The sequence below is a fragment of the Eurosta solidaginis genome, chromosome 2 (genome assembly GCF_040869045.1).
Source record: "Eurosta solidaginis isolate ZX-2024a chromosome 2, ASM4086904v1, whole genome shotgun sequence".
In the NCBI taxonomy this organism is placed as follows: Eukaryota; Metazoa; Arthropoda; class Insecta; order Diptera; family Tephritidae; genus Eurosta; species Eurosta solidaginis.
In genome coordinates, this window is record NC_090320.1 from 24,203,603 (window position 1) to 24,225,317 (window position 21,715).

The 21,715-nt window shown below is 37.7% G+C and overlaps 1 protein-coding gene across 7 annotated transcripts in view; it reads left to right on the forward strand.

Moving 5' to 3' along the window:
• Shawl (Shaw-like) overlaps positions 1 to 21,715 on the forward strand; it is a 437,991-nt gene that overhangs the window by 193,137 nt on the left and 223,139 nt on the right. For all 7 annotated transcript variants that reach the window (XR_010949354.1, XR_010949352.1, XM_067764645.1 and 4 more), the window contains 7 exons: positions 2,131 to 2,280; positions 14,360 to 14,492; positions 14,561 to 14,740; positions 14,813 to 15,442; positions 15,510 to 15,806; positions 17,179 to 17,388; positions 19,539 to 19,779. Coding sequence is in view for 5 of the 7 variants with exons in the window: in XM_067764645.1 (XP_067620746.1) it covers positions 2,131 to 2,280; positions 14,360 to 14,492; positions 14,561 to 14,740; positions 14,813 to 15,442; positions 15,510 to 15,806; positions 17,179 to 17,388; positions 19,539 to 19,779 (1,841 nt within the window). In the remaining 2 variants the exon portion in view is untranslated. The remainder of the gene's footprint in view (positions 1 to 2,130; positions 2,281 to 14,359; positions 14,493 to 14,560; positions 14,741 to 14,812; positions 15,443 to 15,509; positions 15,807 to 17,178; positions 17,389 to 19,538; positions 19,780 to 21,715) is intronic.

The window sequence follows — 21,715 nt, forward strand, 5'->3', positions numbered from 1 at the left end:
CATTCACGTCGATGACATTACTACAGACTGTCATTCATCCAAAAATACTGTGTGTGACGCCCGATTATGATCTATGCACATTTTGGCGAGCATGCAACCGCAATTAACCATAAAATCCAGAGCCGTAATAAAATCCTCAAATCTCTTTCCGGCAGGGCTTGAAGTAAAGATAAAGAGACGGTTATTATCACTTACAAAGCAATCGGCCGGCCGCTTGGAAGCTACGCGTCCCCGTTATGGTCGCCGAGCCTTAAGGTAACCCATTGGAAGAAACTACAGGTCTGTCAGAGCACTGCTCTCAGAATGGCTACGAGTTGTTTTCTCATGTCCCTAGAACACACACCATTTACACAGTGAGGCGAGAGTACTTCCCATAAGGGAGAGAAATGAAATGCTGAATACCCAGAAATCAGGGCATCCCGACAGGTATCTGATTGAAGAGGTCCTGAAAACTCATCTCGGAACGCATTATGAGGAAATACGACACCTCAGAACTCACCCGTATGTTAGAATAGAGCATAAAAAAGGCCTCGAAGAAATCCACGAAAACGCATCGGAAACATAGTTTCCTTAACGGCCATAAAGCCGAACTAAGAAAGGTCATAAAGTTGACCTTATGTCCATTTGAAGTGGTCATGAGTCCAATTGACCTTTTGGGCGATTACTTTATGTCACCCCACCGAAATATAATGCAATGGCTTAGGCTACTTTCGAATTTTTTCAAATGGAAGGCTCCGCACCGAATCGCGGGAGCGTTTACTGTTTCTTCTATAAATATTTTTTATTGTGTTTTCCTTTTTTTTAACAGTAGACTCTACATGCCGCCAGATGACTGCAACGTCTTTTAGGCAGAAATTAAAGCCGTAAAGAAAGCAGCAAAAATGTTGGAGGAAGCTGCAGTACCGTCAATATATATATTGATAGTCAGTCTACGATTAAGACCGGACCATACTTCTATACTGCGTTCCCGGTCATAAAGTGATAGAAGGTAACGAAAAAGCCGATGAATTGGCAAAGGAGGGCGCAACACTCGCTGGAGTGACGATAGACGTCCCAATCCATTTGGGAGAAATCAAAGGGAGACAGGAGTTACATATGACCCATCATGCAGGAAAGACGTGGGCAAAATTACAGGGCTGCAACATTTCTAAGATCATTTGCAAAGTTACGATATAAGACTCACAAAGTGGCTCTTAACTCTGAAGAGAGAAGATTTAAGGCTTACGATGGCCATATTAACTGGATACTGCCTTCTGGCGTCACATGCTTATAAGTTAGGCCTCGTGAGTAACAGCCGGTGTGGGAATGCGGGCTGCAAGAAGAAACGGTTGAGCACGTCTTGTGTTCGTGTTCTGCGCTCACCGGTCAAGGCTACAGCTTTTAGGGCTGAGTTGCCAGATCTTGAGGCAGCAAATAAGCTAGTTCCTATAAAACTACTAGTATTTGACAAGAGGACGGAGTTATTCTTTAACAAAAGTCCTGGCACCTGATTGGGGTTCTTCCTTTTGGTTGTCAAACAAATTCTGGTAACACTATGGACACATTCAGCCTATGTGAGGTCTTTATTAACCGGCCAGTTCAACCTTAACTAACATTTTTTTACACATTCGCAGTGTATCAAGCATTTTGTAGCAAGTAATTGTTTTTTCTATAGTTAAGCCGTTTATTAAAAAAATATAATTAATGACAAAAATGTGAATAATTTTCGAGTCTTTCGCCAAGTGAATTTCTGATAAATAATTGACAAAAAATATGAAACAGCTGTGAGCACTTGTCCAGAGTGTCGCTCGACCTCCACATTTCGGCGAACAAATATTAAGGTTACTTGTAAAAATTTCATGAATAATTTGTTCCCGATATAAAAGGTTTTAAAAACATAAGACACCATAATCTACACAGCTTGTAAGTTTCTGACAGCTAAACATTATTCTTGCGCTTTACTATAGCGACAAGCCTACACTACCTATGACTTTATTTAGTGATTCTATGAGCTACTACATATTGTAATGTGTTGTCAATCACTAACAGCAATTATTTAATAGCTTTATTAACTATTTATGCACATTTATTATATATAATGTAGTGTCATTACAGTCATTACATATATTCTCTTCTTCTTCTTATTTGCAGATATGAAACATATAAAGCAACATTGAAAAAAATACCTGCCACACGTTTATCCCGCCTTACCGAAGCATTAGCCAACTATGATCCGGTATTAAATGAATATTTCTTTGATCGCCATCCGGGTGTATTTACACAAATACTCAACTATTATAGGTAAGTTACAAACAAACACACTCGCATATGTGTAAATATTTCACATATGAATGTTCTAAAAATAAATCTTAAATTACATATTTGTAGTTGAGGTGACGGGATCAGCATGTGGATTTGCCTATAATTGTGGCTTAAGGAAAATCCCATTGTTAGAATGCAAAATGTAGAACTAGAATTCTAACCCAAACCAAAAAATAGTTTTGTTCAATACAAAAAAACGCTTTAGTCATGCTTTGGGAACAACTTTTGTAACGTTCTGCAAATTGACATATCTACATTCATACTCATGTTTCTTTTGATTGCTTTTAGCTGTTTTTTATGTGAATATTTTAGTTTTTTTTATTATTATGTATTATGCTTAGAGGCTTCGTTTGGCTTGTCTATTGATTCAGTCTTTATTTCCTATATATACTTTGCTATCAGCTTTGAATTAAGTCGTGATGATTCAGAAATTTTTGTGCTGCTAGCAGGTTAATGGGGCCATATACATACGTACATTTTTTTCCCATACAGGGATAACGTGTGTAAGTCAAATATCATGCATATTTGTGATTCCCGGATTTCTTGGCCAAGCGTTATAAAGCAGAACTTAAATTATAGTCTTTTAGTCTGCAAAATATTTGCAGTCATTTAAACTTATGCCTTAAGCATTGAACTATGATTTCTCAGATTGGCGTTTGACTTTACTGAAATAACAAAAAAAAAGTTACATATTACTGATTTTGAGGAGGTTTACGATGATTGTAGCCGCTAAGTTGAGATTTTGTTAAGATAATAAACATAATGGTACTGAATTCGCCGTGCAACTAATTTATAAAATTTTCGGAGTTTAAGTTACTAATAACTTTTGAAAGCCAGTGATTTTTGCTGGCATCTTTGAGTTTGTACACTAAATAATATTTTGAAACCAGTGAATATCATGACAACGATGAAAAAAAGTAAAATAAGTGATTTCACTGCACCTATTCGCTTTTGCAGAAACCAGCTACTCTTTTACATCTGATTCTTATTTTTTTTTTTGTAAGCAGATATTTTACGACGTGCTCTCCTTATTATCCCAAAAAAGTTGTTTTCGGTACATCGAAAATTTGATTGAGTTTTCGGAATTGGAAATAAGTCACCAGTGATATTTGTCACCAGCGGGTTTTGGTGAGTGTTATCAATTAGACGATACAGATCTGTCACATGTTATGCAAGGGCTCGAACGAAACGAAATACCAAACAGAGAAGAGATGTCAGCAGAGAGTCCCATTGCGAAGTCATATTGGGCACAGTGGAACAGTTTATAATTGATATCCGGTTGCCTTCATCGAGTATGGGATAGTGAGGATGGTCAAAGTAAGAAGAAACTGATAGTTGTTCCCAGAAAGAGGATTCCTGACGTGCTCAGCGGGCTGCATAATGGTCCAAGTGCAGGTCATCTTGGAATCCGAAGACGCTCGAGAAAATTAAGCAGATATACTATTGGGTTGGTTGCCGTCAGTCGGTCACCGAGTGGATTGCCAACTGCGAGGTTTGCAACAGAGCGAAAGGGCCCAAAACACGAAGTCATGGTCAGATGAAGCAGTATATTTCAGGTGCACCATTTGAAAGGATCGCCATGGATGTCGCAGGTCCATTTCCTCCTAGAAACCGCGGAAACAAGCTTATTGGTGGTTATGGATTATTTCAGTAAATGGCCAGAGGTATACCCAGTCCCAAACCAAGAAGCGGAAACAGTAGCAGAAGTGGTTACACACGATTGGGCTGCAAGGTATGGTGTACCAATGGAGTTACATTCTGACCAAGGCAGGAATTTTGAATCAGCTGTGTTGCAAGAAAGTTGGGCATTCGAACAACACGGACAACTGCATTGCATCCTCAGTCCGATGGTATGGTGGAACGTTTCAATAGAACATTGGAGGAGCATTTAAGGAAAGAAGTAGACAAGTACCATAAGGAGTGGGATACACACATATCATTATTCTTGATGGCCTACCGATCGGCAGTACATGAGACAACGGGCCAAACTCCCGCAAAGGTAATTTTTGGCAATGACCTTCGACTGTCAGCTGATTTGAAGTATGGGATAGATGCCGATGCGGAGAGAAATGTCAAGAAATCCACTGGTGTCTTGGAAGAAGAGCTGAGAGAGATACACGACCTGGTAGGGCAACGAGCAAAGATTATGAGTGACAAGATGAAAGCGAGGTACGATAAAGCAATTAATTGGGAAGGGTTTCAGGAAGGATATTCGGTGCTGTTATACAACCCACAACGAAAAAAAGGTTTGTCCCCGAAATTGCAGTGTAATTGGGAAGGCCATACAAAGTTGTAAAATGGATCAATGATGTAGTGTGGCGCATGCAAACCATTGGCAAACCACGGACTAAAATGAAAGTGGTTCATTTGGAAAGGCTGGCAGCGCTTAGATCGAGAGATTTGTCTGATCGGGACGATGAGACTTAGGTGGAGGGCAGTGTTACGAATATTAGCAACACTAAGGGATACTATCATCGCTAAGCCGATGCTAACCAGTGACTTGTATGCACATCCATAAATCAATCATTATGTACATAAACGAATCAATCATTATGTCTACACATATGTACGTACACACAGCGGAGAGAGAAGCGCAAACACATGCATATATCTTATCTGAGATGCTCCCAAAAGAACGATTTGTGCAAGTATCAGTCACATATATGTACACTAGACCTGGCGTTATTTTTTTTTTTTGGAATTTTGAGTACGGGGATTGGTCAAATATGCGATTCGATGTAATAATTCATGTGGTAAATTTTTAACTCAATCAGAGTGTGCCAACCTGTGCCATAATGAGGTCAAAGGTCAAAATATAGAAAAACACTTGGTTTTTTTTACTGTTATCTGTTTATTTATTAAAGAAAAAATAAAATGACGCAATTTTTCCACAATTTGCATTTCAATCATTAATATATGTCTCAAGAATATTACAAAAGCGAAGTTTTAGTATATGAAGGGAACTTTTGCCTGTAGTTCTCGACAATATGAAGCAAGTATTGTTTATCTTCTTCGCTATGAGTTAAAGACCGGTTAAAATCTGTTATAAGTTTTACTTTCCTCTCAGCAGAATCATTAACAGCAGTGACGTTTTGGAGGATTTGAACACCTTTTAAATATTCTGCATTTTCGCACCAGTTTGAGGGATCTAAGTTGACAAATTTTACGTCTATTTCCAATCGTGAAAAGATATTTCTAGTTCTTTGCGTTACAAAACAACTTAAATCTTTACATATGAATGCTTTCATTTCTTCAATGCTGGCATTTAGATTTTTATGCAGATAAACGCCATTGTCGTCATTGCTTTCAAACTCTTTTTCTAATGCTAGTGCTTCAACCATCTTTCTTTTCACATTTAAGTCCACATTAGAATCGAAAAAGGCGAGACCAACGGCTTCCTCGGACAGATACCATAAGTGGTTTTTCATTTTATCTAATAAGGCTACAGATATTTTTGGGTCGTAATAACCGGCAATGTTTTTTACCAGCTGCAAATCCAAATTTGGTGCTTCGACTGCATTAGTAGTTCGAAACCAATACGGAATATAAAGACGCACCAGGAAAATACACACATTGCGGAATCCATTCAAATGGCTCGAAGACATTTTAAATTGTTTTTGCAAAGCAAACATTCTTAAGGCATATATCGCTTTTGACATAAACCTGGCATGTGACGTCGCGCCAGGTGCACGAAAGGAAAAGTTCGAGATGCTGCCACCTAAGAAAATAAACATGAGTTTCAATAGCTCTTTGTAATCATGGCGAATGTGGTCTTTTGCTATATTTTTGATGCAAAATTCTTTATTGGCTTCACATTCCTCTGCATTTATAGCACGTCGCACTTCTTCATCCATGATTCCAATTGAAAGATCTTTTAAATTGAAAGTGTTCCATTCCCGCGAAAAACGTTCAAATATGGCAACTTCCGGGCCACAAGATTTTCCAAAATATATTTCAAATACAGCTCGTAGTATGATTTCTGCAATATGATGCCTGCATGGCAACCACAACAAGCTACGTTTCAATTTTTGTTCCAGCAACATTCCAGCACCGTTACGTTTACCAGTGTTTGTAGCTGTCGTGTCAAAGCATACCATTTCCACCGAATTTATCATATTAATTTTTTCTAAGTAATTATATATGGACTGGGCGATTGCTTCACCAGTTCCACATTCAATAATTGGAATGGAAATTAATTTTTCTATATTATCTGCCGTTAAAACAATAGCTAGGCGTTCTACTTTTTCCTTTCCAATCCAAAATAAACTTTTATACCTTGAAATTCTCAATAATTTCTGTACCATGACGCCGACGATATTCCTTGCGCTGTTTTCTCAAACTTGTACAATTAATAACCAGATCTTCAATATTGTGACCCAAAGCTTTAGCTGTTGCAATAATAAAATGAATTGCGAGTGGGGTTGACATATTGCCAGCATCCATGCAAGCAAGCATTCTATCATCTATGAAGCTTTTTTTACCACGTTTTTTTTTCAGCTCGTTGGTGTTTGATACGATCATCAACTGCTCTACAGATTTTTCAGACTCACATTCACTTTCATCACGTACATCATAGTCTACACTCAACTCTAAAAAAAATTAGTTGAAAGAGAAACTTACATGTTATTTGTTTCAGCAGAATTAACTAAATACCTTGAGTGCTTTCCAATCTTTGATACTTTGCTATGCGTCGATTTTCTTCTTCTAACCTTTGCGCCTTCCGTTTTTCTTTATTTGCGAGACATTGATCTATAGAAATCATGCTCCCAACACGACCTGGCTCTCTTTGTTTAATTAAAAAGTCTCGGTCCTCAGGAATAGCTATCATTTCTAAAGCATCAGCATGTGCAATATCGAATAAATTGTTCAAATTATCATTGAAATCATTTTCCTTTTTACGAGAACTAGGAAACGAAGATGTACAAAATTTCTGTACTGTTCTCCACTCATCATATAATTTCACCAATTTATCGTCACATGTTTTTTGTTTAACGTTGGAACACGTGCTCTTTCCCAAAAAGGCAATATTTCCTTCGAAGCCAATTTAGCACTTTCCTTAATTGTTTTCTTTTCACACCGCACATAAAAAAAAACATTTCAGCACTTGTAGTTTTGACGGTAACTTGCTTCCAAGTATATTTTTTTCACATTTTCCTATCAAATATACGCTTGTGTCAGCAGATCTAAGTGTAACAAAATTATTTACAGCCATCACGATATTGCAGTATAACTTTTACTATTTTTAATTATTTTAATAAAGACCCTTTCTTAACCACAGTCAATTTCGCAATGACAAAATATTAAAAGCTCTATTTGCGCGTCTCAGTTTGTCTAATTATCAGCATTGGCGTATGTGAACCGTAATGTATGAATTTACCGTTAGGCGGGCCACTGACTATATTATCTGCGCAAATTCGAGTAATTTGTTGTTGTGAACTCAGTGAACGCAATTCCACTCAATTCCAACAACAGTCTTGTGCAGATAATTTGTGTAGTCAGTGGCCCGCCTTAGTTCAATGGAATTTTTACTAATTTACTCTTTTCTAATATTTATAAATTTTCTTATCATTATTGGACATATAGAAAAAATTACTGTGCAAAATATTGAGGAAAAATGAGGTCATTACATTCTATATATAATAAATAAACAGATAACAGTAAAAAAACCAAGTGTTTTTCTATATTTTGACCTTTGACCTCATTAATGGCACAGGTTGGCACACTCTGATCGAGTTAAAAATTTACCACATGAATTATTGCATCGAATCGCATATTTGACTAATCCCCGTACTCAAAATTCCAAAAAAAAAAAAATCTCATATAAGCTGCGCCAGGTCTAATGTACACGCGCATATGAGAAGCTATAAACGTAGTTATAGCTGAGTAATTTTTTAGCTGATAACTAACTAGTAAGTTCTGGAAATAGAAGCGCCTAGAAATATGGAATGAGGAAATCGAAGAGTATAAAGAGCAGCAAAGGCACGACGATCAATTTGGTTTAAGCAAGCGATTAGTTGCGAAGTATAAGTGTTATTGTGAAGTACTTTAATAAAGGTCATTTTTGCATTATTCAATATTGTGGTTATTTATTCAACAGTTTAGTGATTCGAGCGTCAGCAGAAGATTTGGAATAAGTGGAATTTCAGTAAATTCGTTACAACACAAAAGAAATAAAAACAACAACAACACGGCGCGACAACCTCCGAAGTGGTTCTAGACCAATCTTCTCTTCTAATGTGCGCCACTCTCCTTTTAATTTTTCTACAAATTGACGGGGCGGGACCAATGTACACGTTCCATGCCGACACTACACTCGGAGTGTTTGCCAAATCATTGCCGATGGGCGACCGTCCGTAGTAAACACAAAATGATTCCAAACTGTTTGCGCACTAAAAACGTAAGCAAGACTTATAGTATCACAAATCAACCCCAAACATGTTTTTGAAGTGGGAAAAAACAATATTTCTATGATCCCAAAATATTTACAAAAATAGCGCATTTGTATTCACCAGTGACTTTTTGTATCATAGTGATATTTTTTTAGCCGCATATTTACTTTTAAACAGGTAATTTTTCGGAATCATATACTGTTTTCAGATTCCAATATTAATATTAGAAAATATATGAATTAGCCCCGAAATTATGCCGGCAAGATACGAAAATGGCGCCACGGCGAAGAGAAACCCAAAATCGTGATAAACTGAACAAACTTATCTCGTAAGAAAAATTTATTTCATTCGGTCCGAAACTGGATTCGTTTCGAATTAAACAAAAACAAACTTTATATGATCTCTATATGTGTACCGTAAACAGCCGGGCCATAGTCATAACAGTAATCGACCTGCACACTACAGTCCACACTATAGTTTGGGGTCGATAAGCAACCCAATCGTCAACCTTCCCTATGCCAGGGGAGTCTTGTTACAAACATGAAAGTATCATACACATACTTAGTAGGCGAGGCTCTGGCGACCCCAAGTTCCCCATGGAACTAAGGGGTAGAGGGGGAGGGATAGCCTAAAAGGTTTAAAGTGATTATATTAATCGTTCCCGAGATAATCGGGCTAGTACCTTAATGGTACTTGTTACCGGAATGTACCGGGTCTATGTCCGGTAAAGGACGATAACACGGTGTTCATGAGCCCAAGTTTACAAAGCTTCTCATTCGCAACGAAAAGGAACTTTACAAAAACAAATCTACATAACACACAAATTAATATAGAGACAGAATGTCTCAATTGTGTTGCTGGTGTAGAAATGAGATAAATTGAAATACGCAAGAAAACAAATACAAGCAGGATATCCTTGTGGTTAAGGCTACTGCAGCTTCACCGTGTGATTCACGGTTCGAATCTCGGTGAAACCTTTGATAACATTACGAAATTGCCTGATGATGATTACGTGGCGGTTTTCGAAATGGTACCATCGCAATATGCCAGTAAATGTTTCTTTCTTTTCAGTTTAATTTCATTCATAACGCTACAATTCGCTAGACCGTTACCCATACAAGCATTCATATTTAGAGACCATCGACAATATACTTAATAAATTGGGGGTCGTTGATTGTAATATGATTTATGTCATAGTAGGAAACATCCATCCACATGGCGGTCGCCGTGGTGTGATGGTAGCGTGCTCCGCCTACCACACCGAAAATCCTGGATCGCACCGGGCTGAGCAACATCAAAATTTTTTAAACAAGTTTTTTCAATTAGAAGACAATTTTTCTAAGCGCGGTCGCTCCTCGGCTGTGTTTGGCATGCAGTCCGATCGTATTTCTGCCATGAAAAGCTTTTCAGTGAAAATTCATCTGACTTGCAGATGCCGTTCGGAGTCGGCATAAAACAATTAGGCCCCGTCCCGCCAATTTGTAGGCAAAATTAAAAGGAGCACGACGCAAATTGGAAGAGAAGATCGGCGTAAAATCTCTTCGGAGGTTATCACGCCTAACATTTATTTATTTTTCTAGGAAACATCCAAGCATTAAATAGAGTGTGCGGCTGTAGTCACGCTAAAGCTCCTGCAGCCTCAGTACCAATCTCCGCGGTGTTACGATCATGTATTTCGTGGGAAGGTGTGGTGGAGTCGCGTTATTTATAATCTACACTATGTCTGGGAAGCTGGAGCTGAAACCTCCATATCTATACTGGAGTTAGTCTGTACCCTTTCTAACTGCATCTACGTGATAACACGTGCTGCAAACATTAGTCCCTTCATAAGAGATATAGAAACACAAAATGGCTTAACACGGAAGGAGTATATCTCCAAACCATAATTGACAAGAGAAAACGAAACATTCATCAAAATTAATCACTGAAATAAAGCACTGAAACTGTTGCAGGTAACACTCTTTGATATTGTCTATTGGGTAGCAGCACACAAGTTTTGCTTTATAACTTACGTTGATTGTAATTGTTGCTATTTATGGTTTTCCTGCCACAGTTTATGCTAAAGTGTTTTGTGAATGAATAGTGAGACAAAGCTTTTGCATATGCATAACGCCCTCTAAGCAGCTGATCATACTCACACAGCCAAACACACGTGCATATGTTTACACCCAGACTCCAACATACAATTTTGCGTGACTGTTCACATCACTTGTCGCGTCTCAGTCGCAGTCTGTCGAAAGCAATTTCTTCCATAGCACTAATAATTTCATTTTATAGCGCTTTGGTGAAAGCGGATTACCGCATTTTACGCGTTTTTCCTTAAAATCCACGGAAATCCGCTCTATGTCGGAGGTCTTGTTTTGTCCTCTTTGAATTTTCCATGTATGTGTGCAAGAGTGGCAATCCTCTGTATCCTGTACTTGCTTAGTTTATAGCAATTTTATTTTCGTTCGATTTGGCGCTAAATTATATTACAAAAACACCAAACCAAAAACAGGTGATGCTCATCAGTATCTTGCTAATGTCGCTGGCCCGTTTAGTTCCTTATCTTTGATTTTAGCACATGTACAAAATATAAATTTTAAAGATTTATGTTCCTTGTATGAGTATGCAAAATGAGATTGAGTCAAACCATTGGATAGAGCCTTATTTATGGAAGAGAGCGAGATTCATATCAAGTAAATAATTGGAATAAGGGATACAGATTTTCAGCTGGTACTTTAGATCTGGAAGTATTCCAGTATCCTTTGCTAGGTATTTCAAAGTAATATACCTACCCACATGAAGTATCCAGAGTTAAACATGAGCAGCTACTTCCACCCACAGCTGGTTAGGAACTTAGAATATACCCGCGGCAGTTATGTCTGTCGTAAGGGGTGACTTTAATGCCATGTGGACACCCATTTTGTACATATGCCGGTATTGATTCTGGATAAGTAAGCGTTTAACCTATTGCAGTATCCAAGTCGATGTTGTAACAAAGTGAAGCGCATTTCCCTAGGAACTTTGTTTTTCTCTATTGCAAGTTTCGGGTGTACGACACTGAGCACGCGGTCGTCGTTCATTGATCGGCATAAGACTGTGCCGCCCCTTTGTATGTGAAGCTGAGGGCCTGTTTAAGGCATTTTAGGTCAAACAGCTGAATTATCGTGTGACGGATTCGCAAACTAGCTCAACACATATTTTATAAAAGACAAATCATCCTCTAACATCCCGGACAACGTGTAGTCAAATCCATTGGTTGCATGTGAAATGGAATGGCTCCTGGCGAAACAGCGATGGGATTTAATGCGTTTTTAAGCGCAAAACAAAGCTTCATTGCTTCACAGCTTCCCCAACTCAAATGGCAACCTCACTTACCCAAGGCGAATCCTGTTACAACTATGAATGTATCATATAAATATTTAGAAGGCGAAGCTCTGGCGACCTGGTGCAATATTTAAATTTATAAAACGAAATGTTTGTGGTTTGAATGTCTGAACATCAATTAATTTATTAAACCAATTCTTTCTCTTTTATAGATACATTCTTAACCTACACATTCATAATTACCTTAATACTAAAAATATGTACATTTGTATTAACACTAATCATACATGTAAATTTGTATACACGGTATGCATACATGTAGATTTGTAAGCACAGTCTGCATGCATGTAGATTTGTATGCATGCTATGCATATATATGTAAATATGTATGCATTCGTCAGCAAACCGATATTCTGTCTGGTTAATTCTCATGATTGGTTGTATGTAAATATTTTGGTGAGAAACTAAAATTGATAATAAGCAGAATTTATTATTTTTGAACAGACCAGAGTTTCATATTCGGCATTCCATTGATGTTAGGTAACCGCTGTGTTAGGTCAATAATTTGTATAATATTGTAATATGATTGAGCTGTTAAAAATGTATTGCATAGGAGTTCATGATGCGTAATGCCGCAAAATGTATTGCATAGGTGGGCATAGACGCTTAATGCTACAATAGAATTAGGGGCTGGGTGGCGGATTGACTAAAAGTGCTCAATGTGGTAATATCAAGTCGTTCCCAAAATGGTACGCATTGGATCTATATCCGGTCAAGGACCATCAAAATCGATAACACTCTTCAAAAACTCCGGGGAGGGTTTTTATCGCTAAAACAACAACAGTAGGGTTTCTTTCAAAGTAGGACCTTCCGTTACAGCTGGTACCGGTTGAACCCAAGCAGTCAATACTGCTTCTAGACAAACAAAAACTTAATTCTAATCTCACTTGAGTCGTATGTCTCTAATGCCTTCACCCTAGATTATAAAGACGCCGCTCATGCTGCATAGGGAGTCTGACTAAATGATAGCTCTTGACTAAATATATATCGCTATTCCACCATCTTCGCGGAAAGATGACTTCTAAACTTGGCTCGTACCTTCTATTCGAGAGTCAACCTGATGTAGTATATGGGTAATGGAAGGGAACATTTCTTACAGCCGCCGATATAGTAGTTGGTTGCCGATGACCCCGCTAAAGAATGTCTGAAAATCAAAGGCATATCGGAATGCAATTAGATAATTGTATTACCGCTACCGTGAGTTAAAAATGTAATTGAAACATCTTTTTAAGAAAAAAGAGACAAGGACGCGTGATTGCGAGCGAAGAGCTTCAGGTGCTGGCCAACATGGTGAAGTAGACCTTTCATCACAGCAATATACATAAAGTTAATTCTAATAGTTCTACTACAGGCGACCAGCGGTGTCACAACGTCTCCCTAAGAGTTAGTTTCAATCCCGGAGCTTTAACATGATTAACTGCCCTCCAATTCAGAGGAGCCACTTGGCCATCAGAGAAGACACCAGATTGAAACACTGCGTGTGGATGACGCTTAGATGTGTACGCTGCGGGACTTTTTGCAAAGATCGTTGCTTCCACTCACAGGCTATTAAAGCTTCATCCGTGAAAACTAGGATTCTAAATCTCACCAAATCTTTCATAGAAAAAGAGGATCACAAAGCTAGTATAAAAGGCTGTCGTAGTGTGAGGTTATCCTAATTCCAATTCAACTTGGCATTTCAAACTAGTGGAATGCCTTAGCTCCGGCCCTAGTGGTTAAGAGCAAAATCTATGACTTAGGGTGTTCATAGTAAGTTCCGTCCATATACTCAGCTTCTCAGCCCTAGGTAACCCGGATGTATTGTGCCGAAGTATGAAAATCCTTGGGCTCCCCATAACCGTCTATGCTTACCTTTAAGATGTGATTTAGTCGGAAACAGACCCATCGGATAAATCCCAAACAGCATGTCACCAGCTAGTAGTATTTGGAAGCTTGACGTGTTTATCGTTCGGCGGGTAAAGATGATCAGGATAAACTGACTCCCGAGAGCTTCGATAACATACCAGCTAATATAGAGTTTAAATATTGAGATATGGCGTTTAAGCTTAAAAATGTCGCAGCTACTTTTATTAATAAAGCTCTGTGATATAGCGACACACGTTTTAAAGACGGAAGAAATGCTGGCAATACTGACCAAACTTCAATGTATAAGTACTACATACTTCGAGTTCGGCTTTTGGTTGTATTGCTAGATTAATGGGCCTCGAATATGATTATCTTAATAGATATTACGTAGTTTCTGTGCAAACTGTTCCCTTACTCGCTTAGAGCTGATCTCAGTCAAATTATTTCATTCACAGAACCGGCAAGCTGCACTATCCCACGGACGTGTGCGGTCCACTTTTCGAAGAGGAACTTGAATTTTGGGGACTTGATTCGAATCAAGTAGAACCTTGTTGTTGGTCCACCTACAGCATACATCGAGATACACAGGTAAATGCAAGCTCAGATAGCCTACGTTGAAAGAACTATTGTAGACGAACTTTCCTCTTTCCTACTAGAACACTTTAGCAATTTTAGATAAATTAGATATTGAAAATGAGAAGCCATCAGAAGAACAAATTGCGCGACTATTCGGTTTCGAAGATGCGCTCATCAATGGGCGACTCAGTTGTTGGCAGCGTATTAAACCGAAAGTGTGGGCGCTGTTCGATGAACCCTCCAGTTCGACGGGTGCCAAAGTGAGTGCAATTGGCGTAACATTTCGTACTGTTTTTTTTTTTATTATTTTACTCTCTTCATCCTCTCTGCAGATCGTAGCTAGTATGTCCGTATTCTTTATATTTGTTTCTGTGATATCATTCTGCTTGAAAACACATCCGGGTTTTCGTGTAGATTTTCCCGCCACACACAGCGAACATGGACCCAGTCCGTCGGTAGCACCACACACGCCAACCATACACATACCGAGTATACCTCATCATCAACACAACATGGCACAAGTACCGCCGAGTGCACATATAGCTGGTTCAGTGACTGCGGCGCCGGGTACAAGCAGCAGGGCTGCGGCGAATATACATCAAGCGTTACATGGGAGTGGCACTATCAGTGTTGGCGGCGGAATAACAAGCGCCACCACTTCGTTCAATCACACACTCGCACACGCCTTCAAGGTAACAAACTATACGATAACGCAGAGTGGTGCAAATATCACACAACCAATAGCCACATTTTCGTTGAAAGGCATCAACACAAAACGCAATCGACTGAAACGTTCCATTTTGGATACGAATGTAAAGGATTTGATTGAGAAGAATCTGTTAGGTGTTGATCATCATGGGCATGGTTGGCATGAGTCCTATGGTCAGCCACATGAGGCATTCTTCTATGTGGAGTTGGTGTGTAATGTGTGGTTTTTTATTGAGGTGCTCATTAGACTGATTGTAAGTGCAGCGAACTTGTGCTCCGTCTTAGTTTAGTTTTTTAAGTTTTCTTTCATCTCTCCCACAGGTTTCACCAAACATTTGGCAGTTCATTAAATCGCCCGTAAATATTATTGACTTCACCGCTACTCTCAGCTTTTATACAGACGTCATGCAGCGCATGGGGGAGTATACCGGACTTTTAGAGGCTTTCTCGATAGTTCGTATTATGCGTCTCTTCAAGCTGACGCGGCATTCGCCTGGTTTGCGCATTCTTATACACACCTTTAAGGCCTCAGCGAAGGAGTTGACGTTACTGGTCTTCTTCTTGGTGCTCGGCATTGTGTTCTTCGCCAGCTTAGCTTATTATGCGGAGAAGTTGCAGGTAAACAGAATGAGAGTTTGATTTATTTTTTGTTTATTCCCTTTCTATATCCCTTTTCGTTTAACTTATATCCTTTTTTCTTTTCTTTTTTGGCTTTTTTCTTTTTATGTGTTTTTTTTGTTTCTCTTTCCTTCTTCCTCCTTTTTTATTTTTCCTTGTCGATTTTCCTGATTTCTTTTCCTCTAGTTGTTTTGATTTGGTATTCATTCTGGTTTTTGTGTATTGGCCTCCTATTTCCCTTCTCATTTGTTTTTCTTTTCTTTTTATATTAATTTATCTCTTTACTTAAACTTTTGCTGTTTCTGATCCCTTTTCCTTTATCTCCTTCTCTTTTTATCCGTTTTATTTTTTTCTTTTTATTTTGCTTTTTCCCTTCTTTTTTTCTTTTCCTTTTCGTTATGATTTTTCTTTTTAATTTTACTTTTATTTTTATTTTACTTTTTCCTTTTTCTTTTTCTTGTTCTTTTTGTATATCTTTCTTCTTCATTTCCTTTTTCTTTGTGTTTAATTTTCATTATCTTTTTTTTTCTTTTTCTACTCATCTTTTTTTCTTTTTTCATTTTTATATATATTTACTCTTTCAATTTTTTTTTACCTTTTATTTTCCTTTTTCTCTTTGTTCTCTCTTTTATTTTTCCTTCCTCCTTTTCCTTTTTTGTTTTTTATTTGATTTTTCTATTTCCTTTTGTCTTTTTCCTTCGTTCCCTATTATTCCTTTTTCTCTTTCTTTCTTTATTTATATCTTATATTTATTTCCTTTTTTCTTTTCTTTTTCCTTCTTCCCTTTTCCTTTTGTTTTTTATTTTTTTTTCTATTTCCTTTTGTCTTTATCTTTCTTTACCTTTTATTCCTTTTTCTCTTTCTTTCTTCTATTTATTTCCTCTTTATTTTTAGCTTTTTTTCCTCTTTATTCTATATTATTTCTTTTAAATTTTATTCTTCTCGTTCTCTACTTTTTTCTTTATTCTCTATTCCTTTTTTGTATTCAATGTTCTTTCTTTCAGTACCTTTTCTTTCTATATCGTTCTTTTCTTCTTTTGTTGTTTTTTTCTTTGTTGTTTATCGTAGTTTTCGTTTCTTTTTTAAATTTTTTTTTCGGTTCATTCATTGTTTTTTCTCTTTCGTTAACTCCTCCCTCTTTTTTTATTCCTTCTTTCTTTTTGTTTACTTTTCTATGTTCTACGGTTACCTTCTTACTAAGGTCTCTTTTCTTTACTTTATACCCACTCATTTCCTCCATTACTCTTCTTCTGTTCCTTATTTCTTTATACTTTTCTCCTTAATCCTCATCCTGTTGCGTTTTCTCTTTGCATTCGTTATTCATTCTTCGTGATGTTGAATTTTTCTCTTTCTTTTTTCATTTTAATTTCAGGATAACCCTGAGAACCAGTTCAAGAGCATTCCTCTGGGTCTGTGGTGGGCTATTGTCACCATGACTACTGTCGGTTATGGGGATGTGGCGCCGAAGACATATCCGGGCATGTTTGTAGGTGCTCTGTGTGCTCTAGCGGGTGTACTGACGATAGCGCTGCCGGTGCCGGTTATCGTTAGCAACTTTTCCATGTTCTACTCACATACTCAGGTAAGTTTGAAAGGAGGATACTTTTCCGATTTTTGTATTACCTGGTGTTTTGAAGTTTTTGAGAGGAGCACCTCTAGTCCTAATGTTATAGTTTACTTACTGACGTAGTATACAAATTTTGTGAAATCTTATCAGACAAAGTCATTATACGTGGAAGTCTGTGTTAAGTCGAAGGGCCATGATTGAAACGCAGACACTGTGATATATACTAGCCAGAGGCTGTCTACATGGGCTTTGTAGCGTGATGAACTCTACTGACGTCAAAAATATTAAGAAGTGGCCATGAAGTTGTAGAGAAGTGGCCGCGGAAGCGTATTTCTGCTTTGTCGAGTACTGTTCATAAGCCAATGCCTTACACTGAAAGAAATGGTGCTAGTAAAATCAACAAATCGGTTCTGTTGTTCTTGACATAACGGAGATTCGGTAAAATAGATCGAATTATGGTTAATTCGACCGAGTTCTTTGTAAAGCGAACAAATTAGTTTAGTCATTTCAACAGAAGAGAAATTGTCGCTCTTAAGTTAACAAAATTTTTTAAAATTGACAGATTCCTAATCAATCTAACTGAGTTTTCTGTTAACACAACTGATCTTACAGGTCATTTCAACGGCGATCAGCTGTCAATAAATGAGCTAATTTCAAAGAGAATTTTACGCTAACTGCGCTCTCTACTTTGTACTTATGACGATGGTGCCACTTGTTAAAAAAACCACAAAATAAGAAAACCATCAAATCGAAAAAACACACAAAATGGGACAACAACAAAAAACTAGTTTTTCAGTTATCAATACAAAACGAAAAAACCCTCTTTTGAATTTAATGTCAAAAAATTATGAGATATCGGTACACCTATTTATCGGGTACAATTTTGCAACTTCTCGTCCAAGCGAAATGCAAAATTGCGCCCTCTTGCTGCAAAAGTTTTGCTTGAACGAACAGAATTTTTCCAAAGTTAGTAACATTTTGTTCAAATTTTTATGAATTATCACTCACGCGAACGAATCTAATAAGATAATAAAAAAACATCCTTTTTTAATGTTGATGTTTCCGACAACGTAAAAGTTTTAGTTGTTTTGGAATCGTTTCAACTTAAAGTGTTACGAAAATTAAACTTGCCGAATTACATGTAAAGTTACTCCAGTGGTGAATTACCTTCCTGCGATTTGCTTCTTTACTTTTCTATAACTTACAAGTTATCTTTTTAAAATGTTACGTCAAACATTTATACTACAAGTTATGTTCGAAACAATCAAGTGTGGAAACTACACGCGAGAGAAGAAATTGAGAATGAGCTGAGCTGCAACTGAAAGAATTGAGAATCAGTTTTGTGAATACTATTTTCATTTCTATATTCATATGTATGTATATGTAGCAAGCATGCGTATTTATGTATTCGCATATTTATGTATTTATGTGGCGAAGACCCTGGGTTCACACCCCAGGCAAAGCGACATCAAAATTTTAGAAACAAGCTTTTTCAATTAGAAGAAAAATTTTCTATGCGGGGTCGCCCCTCGGCAGTGTTCGGCAAGCACTCCGAGTGTATTTCTGCCATGAAATGCTCTTAGTGAAAACTCATATGCCTTGCATATGCCATTCGGAGTCGGCATAAAACAAGTAGGTCCCGTTCCGCTAATTTGTTAGAAAAATTAAAAAGGAGCACGACGCAAACTGGAAGAGAAGTTCGGCCTAAAATATCTTCGAAGATTATCGCGCCTTACATTTATTTATTTATATGGCAACATAGGTACTTTCATACAAAGCTGTCGCAACAACTTTTTTTGTTCATTTGACTACTAAAACGGTGAATTACGAATCAACGATTTCTGCGCAGTTGATTCAACATCTTGTTGCGATGGATAAAAATTGACTGAAATTTCTTTTTCTTTCAGTGTAAAGAACAAGAAGAAGTCTTGGCCATCTTCCCATGTTCCTTATTTTTGTTGAGATACGCTTACTTACTGGCCTGTCTTAGATCTTCATAGTATTACCTTTCACATTAAGACTTCATTTTCAGTTGCTTTTTTTTTCTCGTCAAGGCAAAATCCTCCAGCCAGATGCTATATAAAACAAGCCTCCTCTTTGTAACTACCATTCCATTTATTTTAAATACATTTTCTAATAACTCATTTTATTTTTACTCATTCTAGGCACGTTCAAAGCTGCCCAAAAAACGTAGACGTGTGCTGCCTGTCGAACAACCGCGCCGCAAACGTGAACCCGGACCGGTAACGCGTGGACGCGCTAACGCCATCAAACAAACAACTTCACTGCCACATGGACATCATCAGAGCGGCGCGCATACCGGACATTTGTTAAGCTCCTCTAGTATACATGGGCCACCAACAGCGTCGACAATGTTCAAGGATCCTTTTGGCGGTGCCAAAATTGGTAAGTTTAATTAAATTACTATATCATTTTTTATTTAGTTAGTTCGTACGTAGGTAGATAACAAAGCTTACGAGCTGTCAATTTATTATTTTAAAATCGCTCCCTGCTGCGACACGTAGGTATCATTAGTAAGCTTACGAGAGTCATTCTTACGCGTCTTTGCGCTTATTAAGAGGCTTTATTACGGAAAGAAATTGGCGCACAGGAAATATCGGTAATCTCCTTTAAAATTTTACATAAACGCTTATTTCCATATCCTCATCCACATGACAGGCGCTTATTTTTAGTGAATTTGTTTGTTTTTGTATATTATTTTTAATTTTATATTGTGGTGTGTAAGTATGTATGTACATAAGTACGTTTAAGCTACATGTGCTGTATATTTAGTTGTAAATTTTTTTATCGCTGATTTTATATTTAGTCGTCTTAGTGAATATCTTCATCATAATCATAGTCTCTATGGCTATGTATACCCCTTTACAGTGACCTTAAAAAATATTCGCAAAAGTCCTTCTCTGAATTCAGGAAATCTAATTAATGTCCTTTTATCTGAGAAATTGTTATCCAGACTGCTCTTGGCTGCTCTTATCCTCCGGCCGAGTTGAAATAAAATTTTATTTTTAAACGTTCTTATTTAGCTTGACTGGCACGAATTTTGTAATTGAAATTTAAGTAACTTCCCGATAAGCTACAAGCTTGAAACTTGGAATATGGTTCAGAACCCGATGACAATGCAACAATAAGAAAAAGCTCCGATTTCCCTGCAAAAATCGTTGGACCATGTGGTCCACTGGAGTACTTACCATTCTACTCCACTGTAATGCAGCGATGGACCAACTCATGTTTCTACACGAACATCTTGTAAGCCGATCATTAATCGTTTTTGACGATTTTAATCACTACACGATGTTTATTGGACTGTGGGTACTCCATGGATTACTTTGATGTAATGCGGAGCTGGAGTATATGGTCCGACCCTAGGACATCGCAATGTTAATTGGACCATATTTTTTGTATGAATTGTGGTTAATTTTGGAGCACTCGCTTGGTCCATAGCGAGTACTCCATACATGCATGCATGGAGTACTCGCGATTTTTGTAGGGTTGGTTCATATTTGGAACAGATAATACATACATGAATGGAAAGCGACCTATGAAAAAAAAAATCGCTGCTAGGTGGCACAAGGATGGAGATATTCAAAAAAATCGTATTGTGGTCCTATTTGGCTCATATTTGGAAGACATAATACATACAAGAATAAAAAGAGACCTATGAAAAAATCGCCGAGATATTCAAAAAAAATCGTATTTGTGGTCCGATTTGGCCCACATTTAGAATACATAATACATACATGAATAGAAAGCGACCTATGATGTCTGATTTGGCTCATATTTGGAACAAATATTACACACAGTTCGGTAGAAGTGACATCAAAATATTTTGTAGTTCGAGGAGGGACAAGCATACCCCTGCAAAAATCGTTGGACCATGTGGTCCACTGGAGTACTTACCATTCTACTCCACTGTAATGCAGCGATGGACCAACTCATGTTTCTACACGAACATCTTGTAAGCCAATCATTGCTCGTTTTTAACGATTGTAATCACTGCACGATGTTTATTGGACTGTGGGTACTCCACGGATTACTCTGATGTAATGCGGAGCTGGAGTATATGGTCTGGTCCTAGGACATCGCAATGTTAATTGGACCATATTTTTTGTATGAATTGTGGTTAATTTTGGAGCACTCGCTTGGTCCATAGCGAGTACTCCATACATGCAGGCATGGAGTACTCGCGATGTTTGCAGGGACGTGGCGCAGAGTCGAGTAAAGTCTTTGGAAGGATTATGTATTGAGGACTTAGATTGTAACAAATTGTCAGGAAATAGTCCTTCTAATAATGAGTCACTAAATGAACTAAATATAATGAGAA